Below are 20,619 nucleotides of genomic sequence, written 5' to 3' on the forward strand. Positions count from 1 at the left end.
ATGCAAATATCAGATATATTTTAAGAAAAGCTCTCTAGTTTCATTCTTTTCAACATGCTTCTCACAACCCAGAAAACATCAACACAATCCAACGCAGCTCAAAGCAGCCACCGAAAATGGGTGAGGGGAGTTCATAATGCTTTTAGAATGTGGTACCTTTCTAAAAATCAATGCATTTTCAAAAGCAATTTCCATTGCTGTTTGCAAATTCATACTAATACTTTTGTTATGAGAATGTAAAGCAAAACTGATCCTCTTTTTGTTATTAAACTGAACACATGCAAAAAAACATAATTAAAAGTAGTTTCAATCCAACTGTGGAAACTTAACCATAATTTCATGAGCTGCAGATTTAGGTTTCCTATTGTGGCAAGAGCATTTCAAAAGTTACCAAACTTTTAACAACATTTTACTGTAATTTCATCAAGATGACAGACCACTGATTAATTTCTGCTTGCAAAGTTTTGACAGAATTTAAAAATAACCAAAATGTAAAATATTGTAAATTACAGAAGTACTCACACTTAAATTGAAAAAAATGGGTTTTGGTTCATTGAGCTTAAAGGGGTGATTATAGAAAGGACGTTCCTCCTCCTCTTCATCAGAAACATGAGGTTTGTTCACTATCACATCATCTGTACTTTGAGCAATCTTCTTGCATTTCTAGAATTAAAAAGAGGGAGGGGAGAAGGACACAGTTCTAAATAAACCCTTGACCCTTCAACAGAAAACGACAAAAAATATTTTTATTAACTTTTTTGTATTACTATTAAGGCCTCCCAAAAGGTATAATCTGAGAAAATCYTCTAGACATGTACTCAAATATGTACCTGTAACATTTTACACACATACCAAGCACCTACTAAACTTTTTCTAGCTCGCATATTTAGGCACTCAGGCTGTACCTAATGTCATGTGCGTACAAGCTCTCAGATCAGTTGTGCTGTAAAACTGTGCTATACAGTGCTAGCTGCAGAATGTTTGTCTAAGGCTGCAAACACATCCGAGTAGGAACTAACTGGTGGTTTGGCATCCCACATCACGTCCCATTTGATAGGGACTATAGTATAAATATTGGCCTATAAACTCACAAAACAACTACATATGAAAATGTAAGAATTATAAATAGTTTCCAATTTCCACTGGTAGTTAGAGCATTCAGCCAGCAGCAATGGCTCTAAAAAACTTCAGATTTCCTCTGAAATATTTTATGAGGTTAGCCAAGTAAACAAGACATTGTCATTTTATATGCAATGGAGGTCTGACCTAAAAACATACAGGTGCTACGGAGATACTGCATCCAAATTACGGAAAGAGAACTCCCAGAAAAAAAATTCTGGCCAGGTTGGACTTTTATGATGAAAAATGCTTTACTGGTCATACTTACCCATGCTGTTTGTTTACCAGTAGCAACTGTAACCAAATAAGTCTGAAGCAAGTTTAAAAACACTATAGCCTAGAATTGTGTTTCTATTATGTTCCTACTAATGACAGATGTACTTGTGATATCTTAGAGGACAAAGTGATACTGCTGAAATTGCAAGCCAATGGAAATCAGAATTGTTTATTGACTCAATTGGTGGCATACAAACAGCAAAAATGCAGCCCTGTCACTAAAAATAATACTTTGATGGCACCATTCTTGTCAATTCCTATAAAAAAAAATCCTGTGCTCCTGTGTGTCAAGCCTCCTTCAAACAATGATTGAAGTACGTTCTTTAGGCAACCGGAAAAAAGCCTCCATTATTCACAAAGGTAATCAACAAAATGTACTGTCTATAATCAGCTTCCAATTAAGTGAAAGCAGTTTGTCCATTTTGCAGATTACATTGCAGAGAGGAAAGACACTGAAGCTTGCCTCATGAGAAGCCAACTATGCTCTGGAAGGGTTCTTCACTTGGGTAAAATACCACAAGATGATGCCCACAACTGCTTCTGTAGTCAGCTTTGATTCAACAGAGCATGGAACAGCAATATCACCTAACAGATTACCACAGCTGGAAATAGCAAAGGGGCATATTTTGTGGCTCCAGATTAGTGTTACCTGCATTAGATCCTGGTCAGGTACATGCAAAATCTCCAAACGCATCTGCCCAGTATATCTGCACTATCTCAACTTACTAGTGGAAAGTGCTTCTGCTTTCGCCATTCCACACACACTTGTGAGATTGCTCTTCAGCAACTTGGTATTGCTTAATTCAATGTTTTTTATTTATTTATTTCCATAAACAAACTTCTAAGGGCTGTCACTTTGAAGATATAAAATTTATTTGTTCAGTTCAATTTTTCTTTCATTTCTGGTAGAAATCTTATAGTATCAGTGAATTGAACAAGGTGATATTTTTACAGTAAGAGAACAAGTCATTTTTCTCCACAATCAGATCAAAACCCTTCTATTTGTAAATGCAACAGGACAGAACTGCAACAAAAACTCTTTAAAAATATCACAGAAGTCATAAAAAGCACAGAAGTATGTGAAACAGGTCCTGTATTTTAATCCAGAGATAAAATTTTGCAGCTTGAACTCATTAAAAAAATAGCTAAAAATATTAAGACAAGGACTAGAACTCAAAACTTTGGTTTTTATTAACAAGACTGCAAGGACAACTACCAATTCTAACAAAATTAGAACAGAATTAAAACAAAAGAGCACAAGAACCGCATCTCACACATTTCCATGAATTAAAAAGCCTGTTTTCACAACAAAAAAAAATATACAGAATAAAGGTTCAAACCATAAGCCAACTTTCACACAGATTAAGCACAGAGAATTACATTTTGACTAGGAGTTACAAAAATTAGCTTGCTTATTTGCAGGTTTAATTCAATATTATTGTTCTCACTTACCTCAGTGAGCTCCTTTAGAGTATCTCTTGACGACTTATTGGCTTTGTCGTCTTTCTTTTGAGCTAACATAGGCATCAGGCTTGGTGGTAAGGGTACACCAGACTTAGCACACATGGCAGCTGCATTAGCTTTGGCTATTTCAAGTAGCTGGGCCTTGTCTAAAAAATTTTAAGAAAGATTGTGATTTTTTTTTTTTTTTTTTTTTTTTTTNTTTTTTTTTTACAAATTCTGGTTTCATACTAAATTAGCACTCCTAGCCGACTGAACAAAAGTAAAATCACAAGATTTTACCCACATTGTGGATTTTTAAAATCTGTGAAAACATCTAAAATTTTCATTACTTCCCCCAGGCCTTTTCTTTTAAATCTGGGGCCTAACTAACAACCAAGTGAAACCACATACTTAACACAAAACACAGAAATCCAAATTTCAGAAGTTGAAATCCCCAAATCTCTATTTAAGTTCTATCTAGTACTCCTGACATCTATTTTACTTCGTTGACTCATTCTAATTTTAGAATTAATGGGTTATAGTCACACAGCTTGAATTCTAAAGTCTCCTTTTTAGCTATCTCTGAAGAGCATTCAAAGGTCCTGAGGAAGTCCCCAGCATGAAATCTACTTACGACCAACTAACAGAAAACATAAGCATTGAGACTTGTATAAAATACAATTACAGACAAAAATGTTAATAAAAGAATATTTCGCTTCATCAAGGGAAAAAAGTATACGTGACCATAGCACAAAAATAGGGAATGAAAACAAAGCATGTTGTGTGTGTCCCGGCTGATCTCACAGTTTGCAAATGCATTACCAGTCTCCTTACCACTCTCTGTAACCACATAGGTCTACCAAAATCCTAAATAAAGTTATATACCTACAATTTGTTGAGTAATCAAACGAAGATTCAAAGCTGCCCATTAATTCTCAAGTCTTGCACAAAAATACTTCTGGTAGAGAAGCCTTGGTAACTTCATGAGAGAGAATTTAAAGAAACAGAATCTAAGCTCAACAAAAGGAGGCCCATTCCCACATTATACACACAAGGCCTCAACAGGAACCTCATTTCTCATGAAAGTTAGTATCTAAGAAAACCACAAGGCCTCTCCTTTCCCCATTCACAGTAGACAGATGCAGTTCATTAGAATTTTCACTTTCATTTCCAAATCGGCTGGTTTGGGGATTTTTTTCAGAAACAAGTGTCCCTGCTCCTAAGTTATTAGTATAAGTCTACCTTAACATCTGCAGGCATAACTGACATGCACATGACCACAGCAAAGAGCAAAGTCTAAAGCCAAGTGGAAAATGAAGCACATAAAACAAGAAACAAAGACAAAAGGTATTCCAGACTGGGCAGAGCACACAAAAAAATAAGAGCTCATTTACTGTACGCTGGGCATATATTAGTTTCTCACAGCTTTTGACTAAATTCACTTAATTATCCAAAAGTAAAAGAAATTGAAGAATATCGACTTTCTCAATACTCAAAATGGTTTCCTACCCTTCAGGAAGCAATCTGTAAAACTAAAGCTTTGTGGTTTTATGAAAGATGTCAGGGATCCAATTAAATAAAATGCAACGCTGTTCCTAACTTTCATTATCTAACTACTTTTCTATTTTTCCCTGAGCTTCCTCAGTCACAGGCCAGGTATCTGAAGAACACTATCCCTGTTGTCAGTTTATGGTCCTACCTCCAGCAGAGTTCGAATGTTCCACATTCCTATGTAGCACAAAATGAGAGCTGAAAAGTCTTGATCTAAAATGCATTTCCATGCTCTCCAGCATTTGGCCTATGCCAGCAGCCTGAAGCCTTGCCTGCAAATAAACCTCAACCTACAAATCCCCATAGGACAGTTGTTATTGACACAGTGAATCTGTATTAAATCAAGGTAGCTACATCCATGTTATTATTAATTGACTCAAGTTAGCACACTTTTTATTCTTAACCAATCAATACTGTGGAGTTAAGATACTATTATTCTAATAGCCAATACTATTATTCAGTATTGGCTGGGAGTCTCTGAAAACCTAAGGATTCTAGGATACAATGGTAGAAAAAGCAATCTTTTTCAAGAACACAGCATAGCCCATAAATCATCTATATCACATCTTAAAAGCTCAACAATGCCCCTCTTCATATAGCAAAGCTTTGAGTAGCAAAAATAACAGTGGAAAAGAGGCAAGATAGTTGAGGGAAATAGATAAAACAAGCATTATAGTTGACAAAAGAACTAAGAAATCCCCCTACTGGCTTTTACTTTTGCATGCTCTTTCATGTCCGGTCTGTTCTCAGTAAAAACAAACTAGTAATTCGTAACTCTTACAGAGAGCATTTGGGCCTTTTTTAAACATTACAGTRAGCAGTACTCCTCAGGACTACAGCAGACTTCCTTTATATAAAAGCTTTAAAACCAAGATCTCTCTCTGCTTTAAATGCAATTTTCATCCAAATGGTAAGCATAGGTTCAGTTCCAACATAAAAGTTGTCTTATTAAAAGTCATTGCCTAAAAGCAATTCAAGAAATCCCTTATGAATGCTAAGGAGATGTGTTAAAACAAGGTTGCATTTAAACCAATCAGTACTACCTGACCATGGAGTTAATGAAGTTAAAATTATTACTCACCCAAGTCTGTAAGACGTTTAGGTGATCTGCTTGAAAATTCAGATGACCTGGATCTTCGACGATCAGGTGATCTGCTGTAACATCTTCTTCTCCCTGAAGATCTTGATCTCCGCAGTCGAATTGGTGACCTACTAGAGCTCCGTCTTCTTCCTCTCGACCTTGATCGCCTTTGACGAATAGGTGTTCGACTCCTGCTACGTAACCTGAGCGATATTCTACGATCTCTTGAATCTGATCTTCTCCTTCTTCTATCAGTAGATCTTGATCTATTTCTCTGAGATCTTTTACGTCTATCTCTTGATAAAGAACGTCGTCTTCTTGATGCTGATCTCGACCTACTCCTCCTTCTGTGCCTTGAACGAGACAGCGAACTAGATCGAGAGCGACGATTAGATTTTGATCTTGACGCTCTTCTGCGTGTTACTGATCTGGAGCGATTCCGTCTAGAGCGAGACTCTGTATCATACCTCTGGGATCTGCGTTGAGAAGACCTGGAGCGTCTACTTCTAGATCTTCGCGAAGACTCTTTGTCAGCTGTTTTATCAATGGACTTCGACCGACTCCTTTGGCGAGCAGTAGACCTGGAACGTCTACGTCTAGATCTCCGTGAAGACTCTTTGTCAGCTGTTTTTTCAACAGATGTTGATCGACTCCTTTGGCGAGCAGTGGACCTGGAGCGTCTACGTCTAGATCTCCGTGAAGACTCTTTGTCTGTTGTTTTTTCAACAGATGTGGATTTACTCTTTTGGCGAGCAGTGGATCTGGAGCGTCTACGTCTAGATCTTCGTGAAGACTCTTTGTCTGCTGTTTTTTCAATGGATGTCGATCGACTCTTCGGGCGAGTAAGAGATTTTGAGCGTCTACTTCTAGATCTTCGTGATGACTCTTTGTCAGATGCTTTTTCAACAGATCTGGATCTAGATCTCTCGCATTCAGAAGACTCAGAATGCCTACTTTCAGGCATAAAGGAATCCTGTCCCTCCAGCTTTTCAAGGGGCATGGAAAGTGACTCCTGGTGTTCATGTTCGGCTGTCAAAGAGGGCTCCACATCCTCTACCTCCTCACCAGTGGTGGACCTCGACTCGTGTTCGTCAGAGGACGTGGAGTGTCTACGCTCAGCTGTCAAGGAGGGCTCCCTGTCCTCTACTTCTTCACCAGTGGTAGACCTTGATTCACGTCCATCAGGGGATGTGGAGCGTCTGTGTTCAGCAGTCAAACATGGCTCCATATCCTCTGCTTCTTCAGCAGTGGTAGACCTCGACTCCTGTTCATCAGAGGATGTGGAGTGTCTACGTTCAGCTGTCAAGGAGCGCTCTACATCCTCTACTTCTTCACCAGTGGTAGACCTTGACTCACGCTCGTCAGAGGACGTGGAGTGTCTMCGTTCAGCTGTCAAGGAGGGCTCCCTGTCCTCTGCTTCTTCACCAGTGGTAGACCTCGACTCACGTCCATCAGGAGACACAGAACGTCCACGTTCAGCTGTAAAAGAGTGTTCTGCATCCTCTATATCTTCACCAGTGGTAGACCTTGATTCATGCTCATCAGAGGATGTGGAGTGTCTGCGTTCTGTTGTCAAAGAAGGCTCCACATCCTCCACCTCCTCACCAGTGGTAGACCTTGACTCACGCTCATCAGAGGATGTGGAGTGTCTACGTTCAGCTGTCAAGGAGGGCTCCACATCCTCTATTTCTTCACCAGTGGTAGACCTCGACTCATGACCATCAGAAGACATGGAGCATCTACGTTCAACTGTCAAAGGTGGCTCCGGGTACTCTGCTTCTTCACCAATGGTAGATCTTGATTCATGCTCATCAGGAGATGGGGAATGTCTATGTTCAGATGTTAAAGAGGGCTCCGTATCTTCTACCTCTTCATCCACAGTAGATTTCAGGTCATGACCATCAGGAGACATGGATCTTCTATGTTCATAAGTGAAAGAGGACTCTAGACACTCTTCCTCCACAGGAGACTTCAGCTCATGGCTATCATGATCAGGGGATGTAGAATGTCTACGTTCAGCTATCAAAGAGGGCTCTAGATCCCCTATTTCTTCACCAGGGGCAGATTTCACACTGTAGCCGTCAGGGGACACAAAGCATCCACTTTCAGACATTAAAGAAGGCATTCCATCCTCCATTTTTTCAACAGCAATAGATTTCAAGTCACTGCCATCAGTATCATTTAATGCCAAAGAAGGTTCCAGATCACCTACATTTTCAACAATGGGGGATCTCAACTCCTGGCCATCAGGGGATGCTGAACGTTCACTTTCAGGTGTCAGAGAACGCTCTTGCATGTCTGCTTTCTGAACAGGGGTGAATCTTAACTCCTGACTCTCAAAAGACAAATGATCATTTTCAGATGTTAAAGAAGAATCCATATCCTCTACTTTCTCATCATGGGTCAATCTTGATTCACAGCCTTCAGGGGACAGCGCATGTTCGTTTTCAGATGTCAGTGAAGGTTCCTTAGCTTCAGCTTTTTCAGCAGGGCTAGACTGCAACTCCTGACCTTCAGGGGACAGTGCACATTCACCTTCAGACATCAGAGACAGCTCCTGCACCTCTGTTTTTTCAACAAGAGTAGACTGCAACTCCTGGCTATCACTGGACATTGAACTTTCACTTTCAGATGTTTCAGAAGGTTCCTCTGATTCTTCTTTTTCAATTGGGCTGGACGTCAAATCACGGCCTTCAGGGGATAAAACATACTCATTTTCAGACAGCAGAGAACAATCCTGTACCTCTGTTTTTTCAGGAAGGGTACAGAGCAACTCCTGACCTTCCGGGGATGCAGCAAATTCACTGTCAGATACTAGAGAAGGCTCCTGCACCACTGTTTTTTCCACAAGGGTAGACTGTAATTCCTGGCCTTCAGGGAACATGGCATATTCCTTATCAGATGTCAAAGAAGGTTCCTGCACCTCTACTTTTTCAGCAGAGCTGCCTCTCAACTCCTGGCCCTCAGAGGATATAGCATATTCATTTTCAGATAGCAAAGAACATTCCTGTACCTCTGTTTTTTCAGCAAGGGAAGATAGCAATTCCTGATCTTCAGTGGATACAGCATATTCATTGTCAGGTATTACGCACGACTCCTGCATCTTTGCTTTTTCAAGAGAGCTAGATCTCAACTCCTGGCCCTCCCAGGATACAGTATATGCATTTTCAGATGTCGAAGACTCTTGCACCTCTACCTTTTCAACAGAGGATGACAGCAACTCCTGGCTTGGAGGGGAGACTGAACATCTTCCTTCGGGTGTCAGATAAAGTTCCTGTACCTCTGTTTTTTCAGTAGGGGATGATCTCAATTCCTGGCCATCAACGGATATTGTGTATTCATTTTCAGGTATTTGAGAAGACCCCTCCACCTCAACTCTCTCTGCAGGAGTGGATGTCAACTCATGACCATCAGAGGAAACAGAGCATCTACTTTCCAACAACAGAGATGGTTCCTGCACCTGTGTTTCTTCAGAGGCAGATCTCAACTTGTAGCCATCAGGCGATACAGTGCACACAAGCTCAGATGCCAAATATGACTTCTGCACCTCCACTTTTTCAGCAGGGATAGGTCTCAACTCATGACTATCAGGCAAGAGGAAAAGCCCACCTTCAGATGTCAGAGAAGGCATCTGGGACTCTATTTTTTCATTAAGAGGGCTTACTGATTCACAAACATCAGTGGATTCAGAGGATCCACTTACTAGTGGAAGAGGAGACTTTTGCGTATCTAACTTTTCAACTGCAGCAGATCTCAATTCATGGCCTTCCGGAAATACAGAATACCTAAGTTCAGGTGCCACTGACAGTCCTGCACCTTCTACTTTCTCAGAAAAACTGTATTTTGACTCATGGCCATCATGGCACAAGGGAAATCCACTTTTAGATGTCGAAAAAGATTCTAAATTCTCTATTTTTTCAGTTGGCAGGGATCCACAAATTCCAGAAGATTCAGAGCAGCCAATTTCAAGTACCTGTGAAGATTCCACACTGCTTGTATCTTTGTCAACAGACGATCTGGACTCATGAACTTCATAAGACTTGTAGCTTTCCCCTACAGCTGCTGTAACAACCTCCTCCACTTTTTCAAAAGATGATGCTGACATGAGGTCATCTGAGACATCAATAGGAGCATGTCTGACTGACAGAGAAGCATCTGGAGCCTTTACTTTTTCTGCTGCTACGGATCCTAATTCATGTCCATCAGGTGACTTGAAGGACCTACCTTCCAACATCAATGAAACCTCATCTGTTTTTGTAGCAAAGCTGGATCCTGACTGATGTCTATTAGGAGACTTAGAGCATTCACTGTCAGAAGCCAGAGAAGGCTCCTGCATCCTGCCTTTTTCAATAGGCAAGAAGGTTGACTCTTGGACATCAGGGAACGTGGAGCATGTAAGTTTGGTGTCCTGAACCACTGCTGTTTCGAAAGAGAGTGACCTTGACTCAGGGCTGTCAGCCAATTTAGAAGATCCACTTTCAGGCATTGGCAAACACTTCTGAAGCTCTGTTTTTTCAGAAGGGGCAGGTCTCAATTCATGACCATCAGTGAAGTCAGACACCACACTTTCAGACATCAGAGAAGATCCCTGAACCTCCGTTTTTTCCAAGGACAAGACTGAGTTGTAATCATCAGAAGATACAGAGCATCCACTTTTAAATGCCAGGAGAGGATCTGGACCCTGTATTTCTCTGAGAGAAGCGGACCTCAACTCATTTTCAGCAGATGTGGAGAACTGAGAATCTGGTATTAGAGAAGGTTGTGGATCTCCTCTTTTTTCAACAGATGACGATCTTGATTTGGATGTAGAGCATGGAAGTTCAGGTAGTGATGAAGACTCCAGAACTACTGCTTTTTCAGCTGTCATGGATTCAGTCTCACAGTCAGAAAGGGTGGTAGAACACCCATTTTCAACTGTCAGAGAAAGCTCCGAAACCTGTGTTTTTTCCACAGGCACAGATCTCAATTCCTGGTCATCTGGGGCTTTGGAGCTTTCAAGTTCAGACATCACAGAAGGCTGCAGATCCTCTTTTTTTTCAACAGATGAGGATCTTGTTTCAAGGCTATCTGAAGTTTTGGAAAATCTGCTTTCAGCTGTCAATGGTAGCTCTGGACCATTTACTTTTTCAGTAGACAGAGTTATTGACACAGGACCATCAGAGGATTTTGACAAGCTGCCTTCAGAAGTCAAAGAAGGTTCAGGACCATCCATTTTTTCAGGAGATTTGGTTCTTGTCTCCTGATGTTCAGAAGACTCAACATGCTTACTACTGCACTTTACTGCAGGTACCTTGCTCTCTCTTTTTTCCACAGATTTGGACCTTGACTTAACACTGTCAGAGGACTTGGATCGTTTCCGTTTGGATTTCTTTGAAGATTCCTTGCGCTTTTTTTCAACAGACCTTGACCTAGACTTATACCGTTCAGAAGACTTTGAGCGACGACGCTTAGATTTTCGTGAAGACTCCTTCTTTTTTTCTACTGATTTAGATCTAGACTTGTAGCGGTCAGAGGACTTTGAGCGCTGACGTTTAGACTTCCGTGATGATTGCTTCCGATCTCTTTTTTCTACTGATCTGGATCTAGACTTGTAACGGTCAGAGGACTTTGAGCGCTGACGTTTAGACCGGCGCAGAGATGCCTTCCGACCTCTCTTCTCAACAGATCTAGACCTAGATTTTGAACGATCAGAGGAACCAGACCCTCTGTTTCTGAACCTCCAGGAATATTCTTTGCCCCCCCTCTTTTCTGAGGACCTGGATCTAGATTTAGAACGGTCAGAGGATCTGGAATGTCTGCGTCGGGACCTCCAAGATGACAGTCTCTTTTCTGCTGACCTGGATTTAGACCTGTAGCGGTCAGAAGACCTCGAACGCCTGCGCCCAGACCTTCGGGAGGACAGTCTTTTTTCTACTGATCTGGATTTAGACCTGTAGCGGTCAGAAGACCTTGATCGCCTGCGCCCAGACCTTCGGGATGACAGTCGTTTTTCCACTGATCTGGATTTAGACCTGTAGCGGTCAGAAGACCTCGAACGCCTGCGCCTGGACCTTCTAGAGGATAGTCTGCTCTTTTCCACTGATCTGGATTTAGATCTGTAGCGGTCAGAAGACCTCGAACGTCTGCGCCCAGATCTTCGAGAGGAGAGTGTTTTTTCCACTGATCTGGATTTAGATCTGTAGCGGTCTGAAGATCTAGATCGTCTGCGTCTGGACCTTCTAGAGGACAGTCTGCTCTTTTCCACTGACCTGGATTTGGACCTGTAGCGGTCAGAAGACCTGGAACGTCTGCGTCCAGACCTTCGGGAGGAGAGTGTTTTTTCCACTGATCTAGATTTAGATCTGTAGCGGTCAGAAGACCTAGATCGTCTGCGTCTGGACCTCCGGGAAGACACTCTCCTCTCTCTCTTCTCCACAGACCGGGATCTGGATTTGGAATGCTTTTTTCTCGAATCTGAATAGTTTCTGCTCCTAGAACGTGCTCTTTTAGAGGTCAGACGCCTGGAAGTAGAACTTGACCTTGATTTTTTTTTCCTCTTCTTAGACCTGGAATGAGACTTAGAGCGACTTCTTTTTTGTTTCTTTGCATCATGTTTTTTATCACTTCTGTGGCTTTTTTCAAAAACTTTTTCAAGTCTCATTAGAGTCTCTCTCATTCGTGCTGCCACATCAGGCTGCACATCAGATGTTTCTGAATCTCTTGCTTCTTCTGCCTGTCCAGCTTCCTTTACAGCCTCAGCCTGTGGACTTTCTTCCAACTCTCCTGGCTCTGCCACCAGCACTGAAACTTCTTCCGTAACAGTTTCAGGTCTCAGAGCTGCTTCCAAATCTTTTGTCTCTGCCTCTGTCCCTGCAGCTGCTTCTGAATCTTTCGGCTCTACAACAGCATCACGTATTGGAGCTGCTTCCAAATCTTTCGTCTCTGCCACATCAGCTGGACTGGCTTCCAAGTGTTTTAGGTTTCCAATGATTTCAGATTCAGGAGTTGCTGCTGAGTCTTTTTCATCTGATGCATGTAAAGAACTAAAAGCTGTTTCTGGACCTGCCACAGATGCTGGAGTAGTCTGCTTACCACTTACTTCTATTAAAGGCTCAGATTGTATAGTTTGTTCAGTATCTTTCTTCTCAACCTGTAGCTCACRTTCCTGAGTTTGTTCTGGAACTCTCACATCCTCCAGTTGCTGATACTGTGCTACTTTTGGATATGGTACTTCCGCTGCTACTTCATGTTCTAGCATTGTTTCCAAATCTTTCACATCCCCCATTTTTGGAACTGCTTCAGAAGATTTCATTTCAGCAGCACTCAAGATTTCTGGAGACTCTTCTGTACTTTTCCATTCTGCAGCAGGTTTGGCATCTGAAACTATTTGCACGTGTTCTGGCTTTTCAGTGTGCAAAGCCTTTGAAACAGATTCTGAATGTTGTTTTGTGAATGTTTCTGAAGCATCCTGTAGAACATTCATCACCCCTGCTTCTTCAGATTTTTGAGATGTTTCCAAATCTGGGGTATTCATGCATACCTCAGGCTCCATGACTCTTTCAGAATCTTTCCTTTCTACTAGTGCAGGTTCTTTCCTACTTTCAAAAAAACTCGTTTCTCCAGCTTCTGATGCTGCCTCCAAATATTTTACTTTCATTCCTTTCTCATTTCCTGAAGCTTCTTCCAAATCTTTTAAACTGATCATATGTGAAGACTCAACTTTTTTTGTACCTGTCCTCCTTGTTGCAATTATATATTCTACAGTGGGTCCCTGATTTCTTACATCTGTTGAAATCTTAGATTCCAAACTTCCTTTCAAGTTTCTCACTTCTGTCACTACTTCTGATGCCACCATTTTTTCTTCCACTCTGGGCAAAGATTCTAACAGTGCTTCTGAATCGCCCATCGTTGCTGTACACAGAGATTCTGGAGCTGTTTGGGAATATTCTACTGCCTTGACAGTCTTGGATTCTATTATTGTTTCATTTTTTTCTGGCTTACTTCCAGTCTTGTATTCCACAGTTGTCTCCAACTCTTCTGCATGCAAAGATTTGGAATTTTCTTCCAAAGTTTCCACCATTACTGTTTGCACAGGTTCCAGTACTGCTTCTTTGTTCTTCATTTTTGCTTTGTTTAGATCTTCTGTAGCTACGCCATAATGTTTTACTTCTCCAGTCATCTCAGATTCTAAGGTCGTTCCCAAGTCTTGCGTTAGTGACTTTGTTTTAGATTCCACAACCATTTCCAAATTTTTCACTTCTGTTAAGTGTAAAGTTTTTGAACTTGCTTCCACATCTTTTACCTCTAAAACTGCCTCAACTTCTGGCAAGTTGTCTAAATTTATCACTTTTACAGATCTAGTAGTAATTTCAGAATCCATCTCTCTTGTTACCTCAGTTTGTGAGGTTATCCCCAACTCTCTATTTGTCATGCTGTCAGACTGTGAAACAATCAAACTCTTTGTTCTGCTTGTAACAAGAGGTTCGACTATAGTTTCCATACCTTCTGGTTCTCTCTCTGCTGCAGTTTTCAAATGTGTCACTTCTGCCAGTACCTCAGACTCTTTAACTGGCTCCATGCTTACGCATGCAAACATAGATTCAGTAGTTCTTTCTGAACTTCCTAAGTCCAGAAGTCCTGGACTTTCTTCAAAAACTTGGGTGCCAATTTTGGCTTCAGAACACACATTTTCTCCTACACTCTTTGCCCCTACAAGGGGCACAGGTTGAAAGACCGCTTCCAAAGCTTTCCTCTTTGCCATACCCAAAGATTCTGGATCTCCTTCTAAATCTTTAATCTGCAGATGTGATGAAGATATTTCACCCTTGGCTCTGCCAAGCACTGCTTCTGAATCTTTCCCTTCTGTCTCCACTAGAGGTACTAATGTTGTTTCCAGACTTTTCATTGTTTTCACAGAACTTACGCTTCTTTCCAGATGTTTTTCACCTCCAATTTTCATAGCAGGAAAAGCAGCATCTGAGGCTGCTTCTGCTCCTGTCATACAAGCCAGATTTGTTTCTGAACCTTTTGACTCCACTGCTGAACCTAGTCCTGCTGCTAAACCTGGTCTTATGAGTCCTCCCAGACCTTTCACATCTTCCTTCTGCAAAGATAGGGGAGCTACTTCCAAACTTTTCACATTTGACTCACTCTCAGATCTTGATTCTCTCAACTCCTCTACTTGTCTCAATAATGAAGTTCCCTCTGAATCTTTTGCCTCTGTTATGGCTACAGGCTTTGGAGTTGCTTCCGGAATTTTCAAAGCATTATTTTCCACTTGCAGAGCAGCTTGATTTGTTCCTGCACTTTTTATTCCTGCTATTGCCACAACTTCCACAGTTGCTTGCGGACCTTTATAACCTTCTGACATCTGAATTTCTGGAGCTGGTTTGGGGACAAATGCCTGTACAACTGCTACATGTTCTGAAATTGCTTTTAAACCTTTTGCCTCTGAGGGCACATACTTTAGGGCTCCTGCAATTTTAGTTTGCTGAGGCTCTTGGCTCACTGTTGCTTTTAATTCTGTGGCAGCTACAGCTTGAAAAGTTGTTTCCAAATCATTAGCCTCTTGGTTTTTTTTCACACCTCCCACTTGTAGAGATGCTTGAGCCACATTCACGTTTGATACTTCTACTGGAATTGCAAAATCCAAAGTTCTTGTTTCTGTCACTGAACGCTCTGAGACCACTTCTGAAGCATTTAACACTGTTGCAGAATCAGTGGTTCCTTCCAAATCTTTGATAACCTCAACTTCCAGATGTTCTCGAGTTGCTCTGACATCTTTTGCTCCCATCATATCCACAGGTTTCACAATTGTTTCCAAAGCTTTTTTCTTTGCCACAGCAACTGGTTCTAGGGCTTCTTCAAAAGCTTTCACATTTTCTGTCTGTACAGAGCCTCTAGTTGGTTCAACATCTTTAACCTTTGTTACAGCCCCTGGTTCTAGGGGTATTTTGGCACTTTTCACTTCCACCTGGGTTAAAGCCATTGCTACAGGTATTGCATGTTGCAAAGTCACACCTGGGTCTGTTTCTTTATCTTCCATGTCCCCCATCACAGCTACATGTTGGAAGACATTCCCACTCTCAACAGGGCTGACCTGTGCCACTCTTAAATGACCAGCTACAGTTAGGGGCTTTAGAGCTGGCTCTGAAGTTCCAGTCACACCTCCCAGTTCCAAAGATCTTTCTACACTTTTCACATTTCCCATATGCAAAGATTCTTCAGTTGCTTCTGGAATTTTCACTTCTTCCATGGCGACAGACATGTGAGCTAACTTCACAGTTTTCAAATCTGCTTGACTTGCAGATTTAGGGATTGCTGTTGAATCACTTGCCAAAGACACAGATTCTGAGTTTATTTCTACTTCTTTTGTTCCCATCTGTGCTACAGATTTTAGAGCTGCTTCTGAGTACTTCAGCACTTCCCTGGTCTCATATTCAAGAGCTGTACCAAAAGCTTCCCCAGTGCTTTTAGACTTAAGAACATCTTCTGAACCTTTTAGTGCTTCTACTACCTTTGAAGTTGCTTCTGGATATTTCTGAAGTTCAGATTTATCGGCAACTCCAGATGGGACGGTAGACAACGTATCATTTCCAGTATCAACATGAAATTCACCCTTTCCACTGATACTAACAGCTACAGGATAAACACCTTCATGAAATTCTTTAATTTGTTCTTCTCTAGTGCAAATTTTAGTTTGAGTTATACTAATATGTTCTTGGATTTCAGATCTGCTGCTTTCTAAATTAAATTGAGGATCTGCTGCACACAAATTCTTCTGCTCACTTCCGAGATCTTCCTTAGGTGGCTGAGAATCAGCTCTCAAATGAGAAGCAAGTCCTAAAGCTTGTCTATCAAGCTCCTCACTTACTTTTAAGCACGGTTCTTCTGGCTGCATGTGAACAGCCAGATTTGAATCTCCAGATCCTCCATGCTGTACACTCAGTTTGGAGCTTGAATTTTCTGGCATCAAGTGAGATGCAGGCTGCAATTCTGCATGTTCTCCATGACGTGCACTCAGTTTTGACTCTTTTGGCTGCTTTTTATGCTTTTTCTCTTTCTTCCTTTTCTTCTTCTTTTTCTTCTTCTTCTTGCTTTTGTGTTTCTTGTTCTTCTTTGCTTTTTTCCTAGGAATTTCATCTTGAACTCCATCAGTAGGACTTCTTTTTATAGACTTGGAACTATTTTTCACAGTACCTTTGTCTACATCTAGAAGAAAATGAAATTTTCCTTGTAAATGTTATTGATAGAGCCTTTAAAATGTGGTTTTGAACTAGTAAACAAGTATATGGACAGAAGTACAAAAAATTGTAATCTGAAACCCGCACCTTGCTTAAACCATCACAACTGACACACACTCCCAGCTTTGCTCTCTYTCTTATGCTTTCTCCCAGTAATCACTTTGAGAAAAAAAAGTAACTAGTTTTGCTTTCAAGAAGTTAATTAAGTCTTCTTGGTCAGTGACACAGTTTCAGTGGGAACACAATCCCTTCCAAGAAGTACTTGGATATAYTTTTATCAACATTCAACTGGGTAGTACATTCTCCTGGAAGGCTGAAGATGTGGTTTTAAACTATATCAAGCTGCATACGTAACTAAAATAAGATCTCATATCTTTCAGGAAAATCATCTAACTGGTATGCCTACTGTATAAAATCTGACCAGCAGAACCATGAGCTCCTGCTACGCTTTAAAAAGTCTTTATCACCACATCTTGTCAGTGAGTCAAATCTGGCTAATGCACTAAGAATGATCTAAACTTATTAAGTTCCTCACTTACCGATGTAGATCTTCAAATATCTTTGGGGAAACAGCCTCCTAGCAGGCTTTAAGGGGTGGCAAGCAAGCAACTGCTCAGACTGACTGTGTTTGCCATGAGCAAACACAGAACTACAACCATTTAAAAAGCTTTTGCATCAAACAGGAAATTACTCTATGACTTCAGGTGACTGCAGGGATAGGCAACTGCTGAGCAGGAAGAAGACAACTCAAGTTTGAGTTTTGTTTCTGTTTTCTTTTAACTCTGTACCTCCATTCTCCCTCCTTCTCCTTCTTTGGATCTAGTACCATGTTTTCATGAAACAGGCACTCCCATTATAGTAACATGTTAAAATGTTGACTAAATATGAACTATATGTTCAAGTCTGCCTGCATGCTATTCTCACCATGATCATTTATACTGGCCAGTGCAGCCACATGGATTTTCCAACTATAATCTGGCTGTAATTAGGAAGTGTAATGTTTGAATAAAAGCTACCAAAAAAAAGTCTTCAAAAAATGTTGGTAACTGCAATACTATTAAATAAACATGACTAAGATCTCATTCTCATAGACATTTGTGTATCTCAGGTAGCTTTAAACAAACACACACATAAGAAACAACCAAAAAAAAAGTGTTTCCATCAACATTCCCTTGAATGCTATAAAAGGGAACAATGAGTCAAATGACCTTGTCTACACACAGCATTTTCAGATAATCCCAACTTTGCCTAACAACCTAACTCCTTTCTAGATATAAACAGTGGCAACACGTATCATAGGCTAACTTTATTTACTACCACACTAATATGTCTCACTATCGTATTACTTGTCTCATTCTTCTCAGGCAGAAGCAGACACACACACACACACACACACACACACACACACACACACACAAGGCTAGCCTAAGTGCTGTTTATACAACATATCCAAAGAAAGAGTGTTGAAAATGCTCAGGGTAAATAAGCCACTGTGCATAAAAGAAAGGAGAATCCCAGAAACTTGCATAAAAAGTTTCTGAATCAAACAATTCCTGTCACAATCTTCTATGCTGCCCTTTACAAATCACTTTGAAACTATACTTACCAAATACACAGCAGCCACCTACTTCTGAACTTCAAAAAATTAAAAATGCAATGATCAGAGCCTCCATTTTGCTAACTCTAATGATTCGGGAATTTTATAGAAGGGACTAGTCCTACGAGAAAGGATATTCGTATGCAATTTTTTGGTACGATAAATTGTGTAATTTATTGATATTATGAGAATATTACACATATCTTTCATCACCTTTGAAAGACTTCAATCTGAATACCTACATTTTTAAAGCACAGGCATTATTCACTATTATAAAATAACACTTTAGGATTACTTTGCCAGACAGTTAATCATACAATTCTGAATTCTAATAGATGATTAAAAAAAAAAACAATCTTACAAACCAAATCAAAAAAAAATGCTACAAATAAAGTTTCTACCTGTAACAGTACCAACTTTGCAAATTAAAACTCTATATCAAGGCCATTAAGTAGGTATATACAAAAAGCATAAGTCTTTAGATGTACCAACATATAAAGTCTGCAAGTATTGTATATACCTGTTAACATTATTGTAACTGAGAAAGATCAGAAGAAAAGTAACTTTTTTGCACACTAAGTAACACTTCTGTATATCAACCAGTTTCAATTTTTAGGTTACTCATTTCCTTGTCAATCTACGGCTGTAAACGACAGTAAACAAAAAAATACTTAATAAACATTACAATAAATATACAGCTTTTCAGGTGAAGCTCAGTGAGAGAAGCAGTACTGGAAAGTACTCTTTCATCTCTGTAAAAATGATTAGGCGTTAGGAACTACAACAATCTTCTTAAATAAAAACATATTTGCCAAATGTGTTTTCATTTACCTGATTTGCACTGCAGCTCTGTATCAAGGGCTCCAGAGAGCACTTCCTCTATTTTCTGCACTATCTGATCATTCTGACGACTCCCAGCACCAGCAACAGTGTCATCTGAAGGATTGGCTTGCTCAGCTGGGATTGTGTCACCATTGGGCTGGCCTTCTACCTTTCCACTAACCAAGAAAAATATCAACATAATACAGGCAATTTTGAGTTTTTCTTACCCTTATTTTTAAATTCACAAGCATTTACTATAGTTAACTACTCAAAGAACTTTTTAGCCTCCTGAAGAAGCCATGGTTTTGGTGAAACAGCTACCTTCTGCTTCACTTTCACTTATTCGAACACAGTTACAGACGACTGAAAATTGGGCAGAAGGGAAGCAAACATTTTTGCGAATGAGCAAGTCCCCGTGCTTTATGTAAAAACGTGTAGAGACTCGATTCTCTTCGCAAAATAAACACCTATCACACAACCCTCTTCAGATTTTACTCGTTTTGCGAGAAAAGGCTGTGAAAAACTCGGCGAGCTTAGATGTAATAGTAACAATAAAACAACCGAGCAAACAGATCCTCGCCTTCCCCCTGTCGCCCCTAAAAAGGGACAAAAACTGAAAACCTGTGAGTGAAAACGGGAGCGCGTTCGCCAGGAGACAACGCGTGCATCCGCCCGTCCCTCCCCCCCCCCCCCCCCCCGCCGTGTTTTCGCTCAAGGCGCTCGCAAGGGCGCGAGCCCCCGGGCCCCGCCATGTTTACGCAGAAATGATCCGCAAGAGCCCCGGGCCCCAGCCCGTCTCCCTCCACCCCGGCGGGAGCCCGTGCCCTACAGCGCCCCCCCCCCCCCCCCCCCCCCCCCCCCCCCCCCCCCGCCCCCCCCCCCCCGCCCCCCGGGGCCTAGGCCCGGCCGCGGCTACGTCTCTTCCCCGCCGCCCGAGCACCCCCGCCAGCCCGGGCAGGCTCGTTACCCGCCATGCTGTTGCTGCTGCTCCTGCTCTTCCTGGATCTCCCGGAATTTGCTAACCACAAAGGACCGAAAGATCTGCTCGATATTAGTCGCCATGACAGCCCTACCGCACCGGGCACCCCCCCCACACACTTCGCTTTCCTTCCTGCCCAGACGCGAGGCCTCCGATATCCCACAAGGCACCGCCGCAACTGGAGGCCGCAAGTCCTTGCTGACGTGCTCCMTTTATGCCCTCTCCCGATTGGCTGCCCGCTAACGGAATGACGTCAAGGCCCGCGGGAAGGGCAGGATGCGCCTCCGGATGACCGCTCTAGCGCTGGGCAAAAACCATAGAGCGCCAGCGCCCCCCCGTCCCCCCCGGTCTAGTTTCCGGGGGGGGGGCCCGACTCGTGTCTCGCAGAAGTTCGCGGCTCCCCTTCCCCCACCCTCCGCGCGCAGCAGCGCGCCGCGCCGCCATGTTGTTGCACTTACCGCCACCTTCCCCCCCCTCCGCCCCTCAACCCCTTACCGGCCGCGCGCGCGCGCAGGCAGGCGGCCGCGCG

At 41.8% G+C, this 20,619-nt stretch overlaps 1 protein-coding gene across 6 annotated transcripts in view; it reads right to left on the reverse strand.

The window, feature by feature from the left end:
• The window catches only part of SON (SON DNA and RNA binding protein), a 40,300-nt gene that overhangs the window by 19,005 nt on the left and 676 nt on the right, over window positions 1-20,619 (reverse strand). For 5 of the 6 annotated variants that reach the window (XR_014894902.1, XM_085297754.1, XM_085297756.1 and 2 more), the window contains exons 2-5: window positions 19,121-19,287; window positions 5,471-16,660; window positions 2,848-3,005; window positions 523-663 (exon numbers count right to left, since the gene is read on the reverse strand). Coding sequence is in view for 5 of the 6 variants with exons in the window: in XM_085297754.1 (XP_085153880.1) it covers window positions 523-663; window positions 2,848-3,005; window positions 5,471-16,660; window positions 19,121-19,287 (11,656 nt within the window). In the remaining variant the exon portion in view is untranslated. Of the gene's footprint in view, window positions 1-522; window positions 664-2,847; window positions 3,006-5,470; window positions 16,661-19,120; window positions 19,288-20,078; window positions 20,313-20,619 lie in introns of those variants that run through there. The other variant, XM_085297755.1, reaches the window with a different exon arrangement.

The sequence above is a fragment of the Rhea americana genome, unplaced genomic scaffold, assembly GCF_003343005.1.
Source record: "Rhea americana isolate MKP2758 unplaced genomic scaffold, rheAme1 scaffold_130, whole genome shotgun sequence".
Taxonomy (NCBI): Eukaryota; Metazoa; Chordata; class Aves; order Rheiformes; family Rheidae; genus Rhea; species Rhea americana.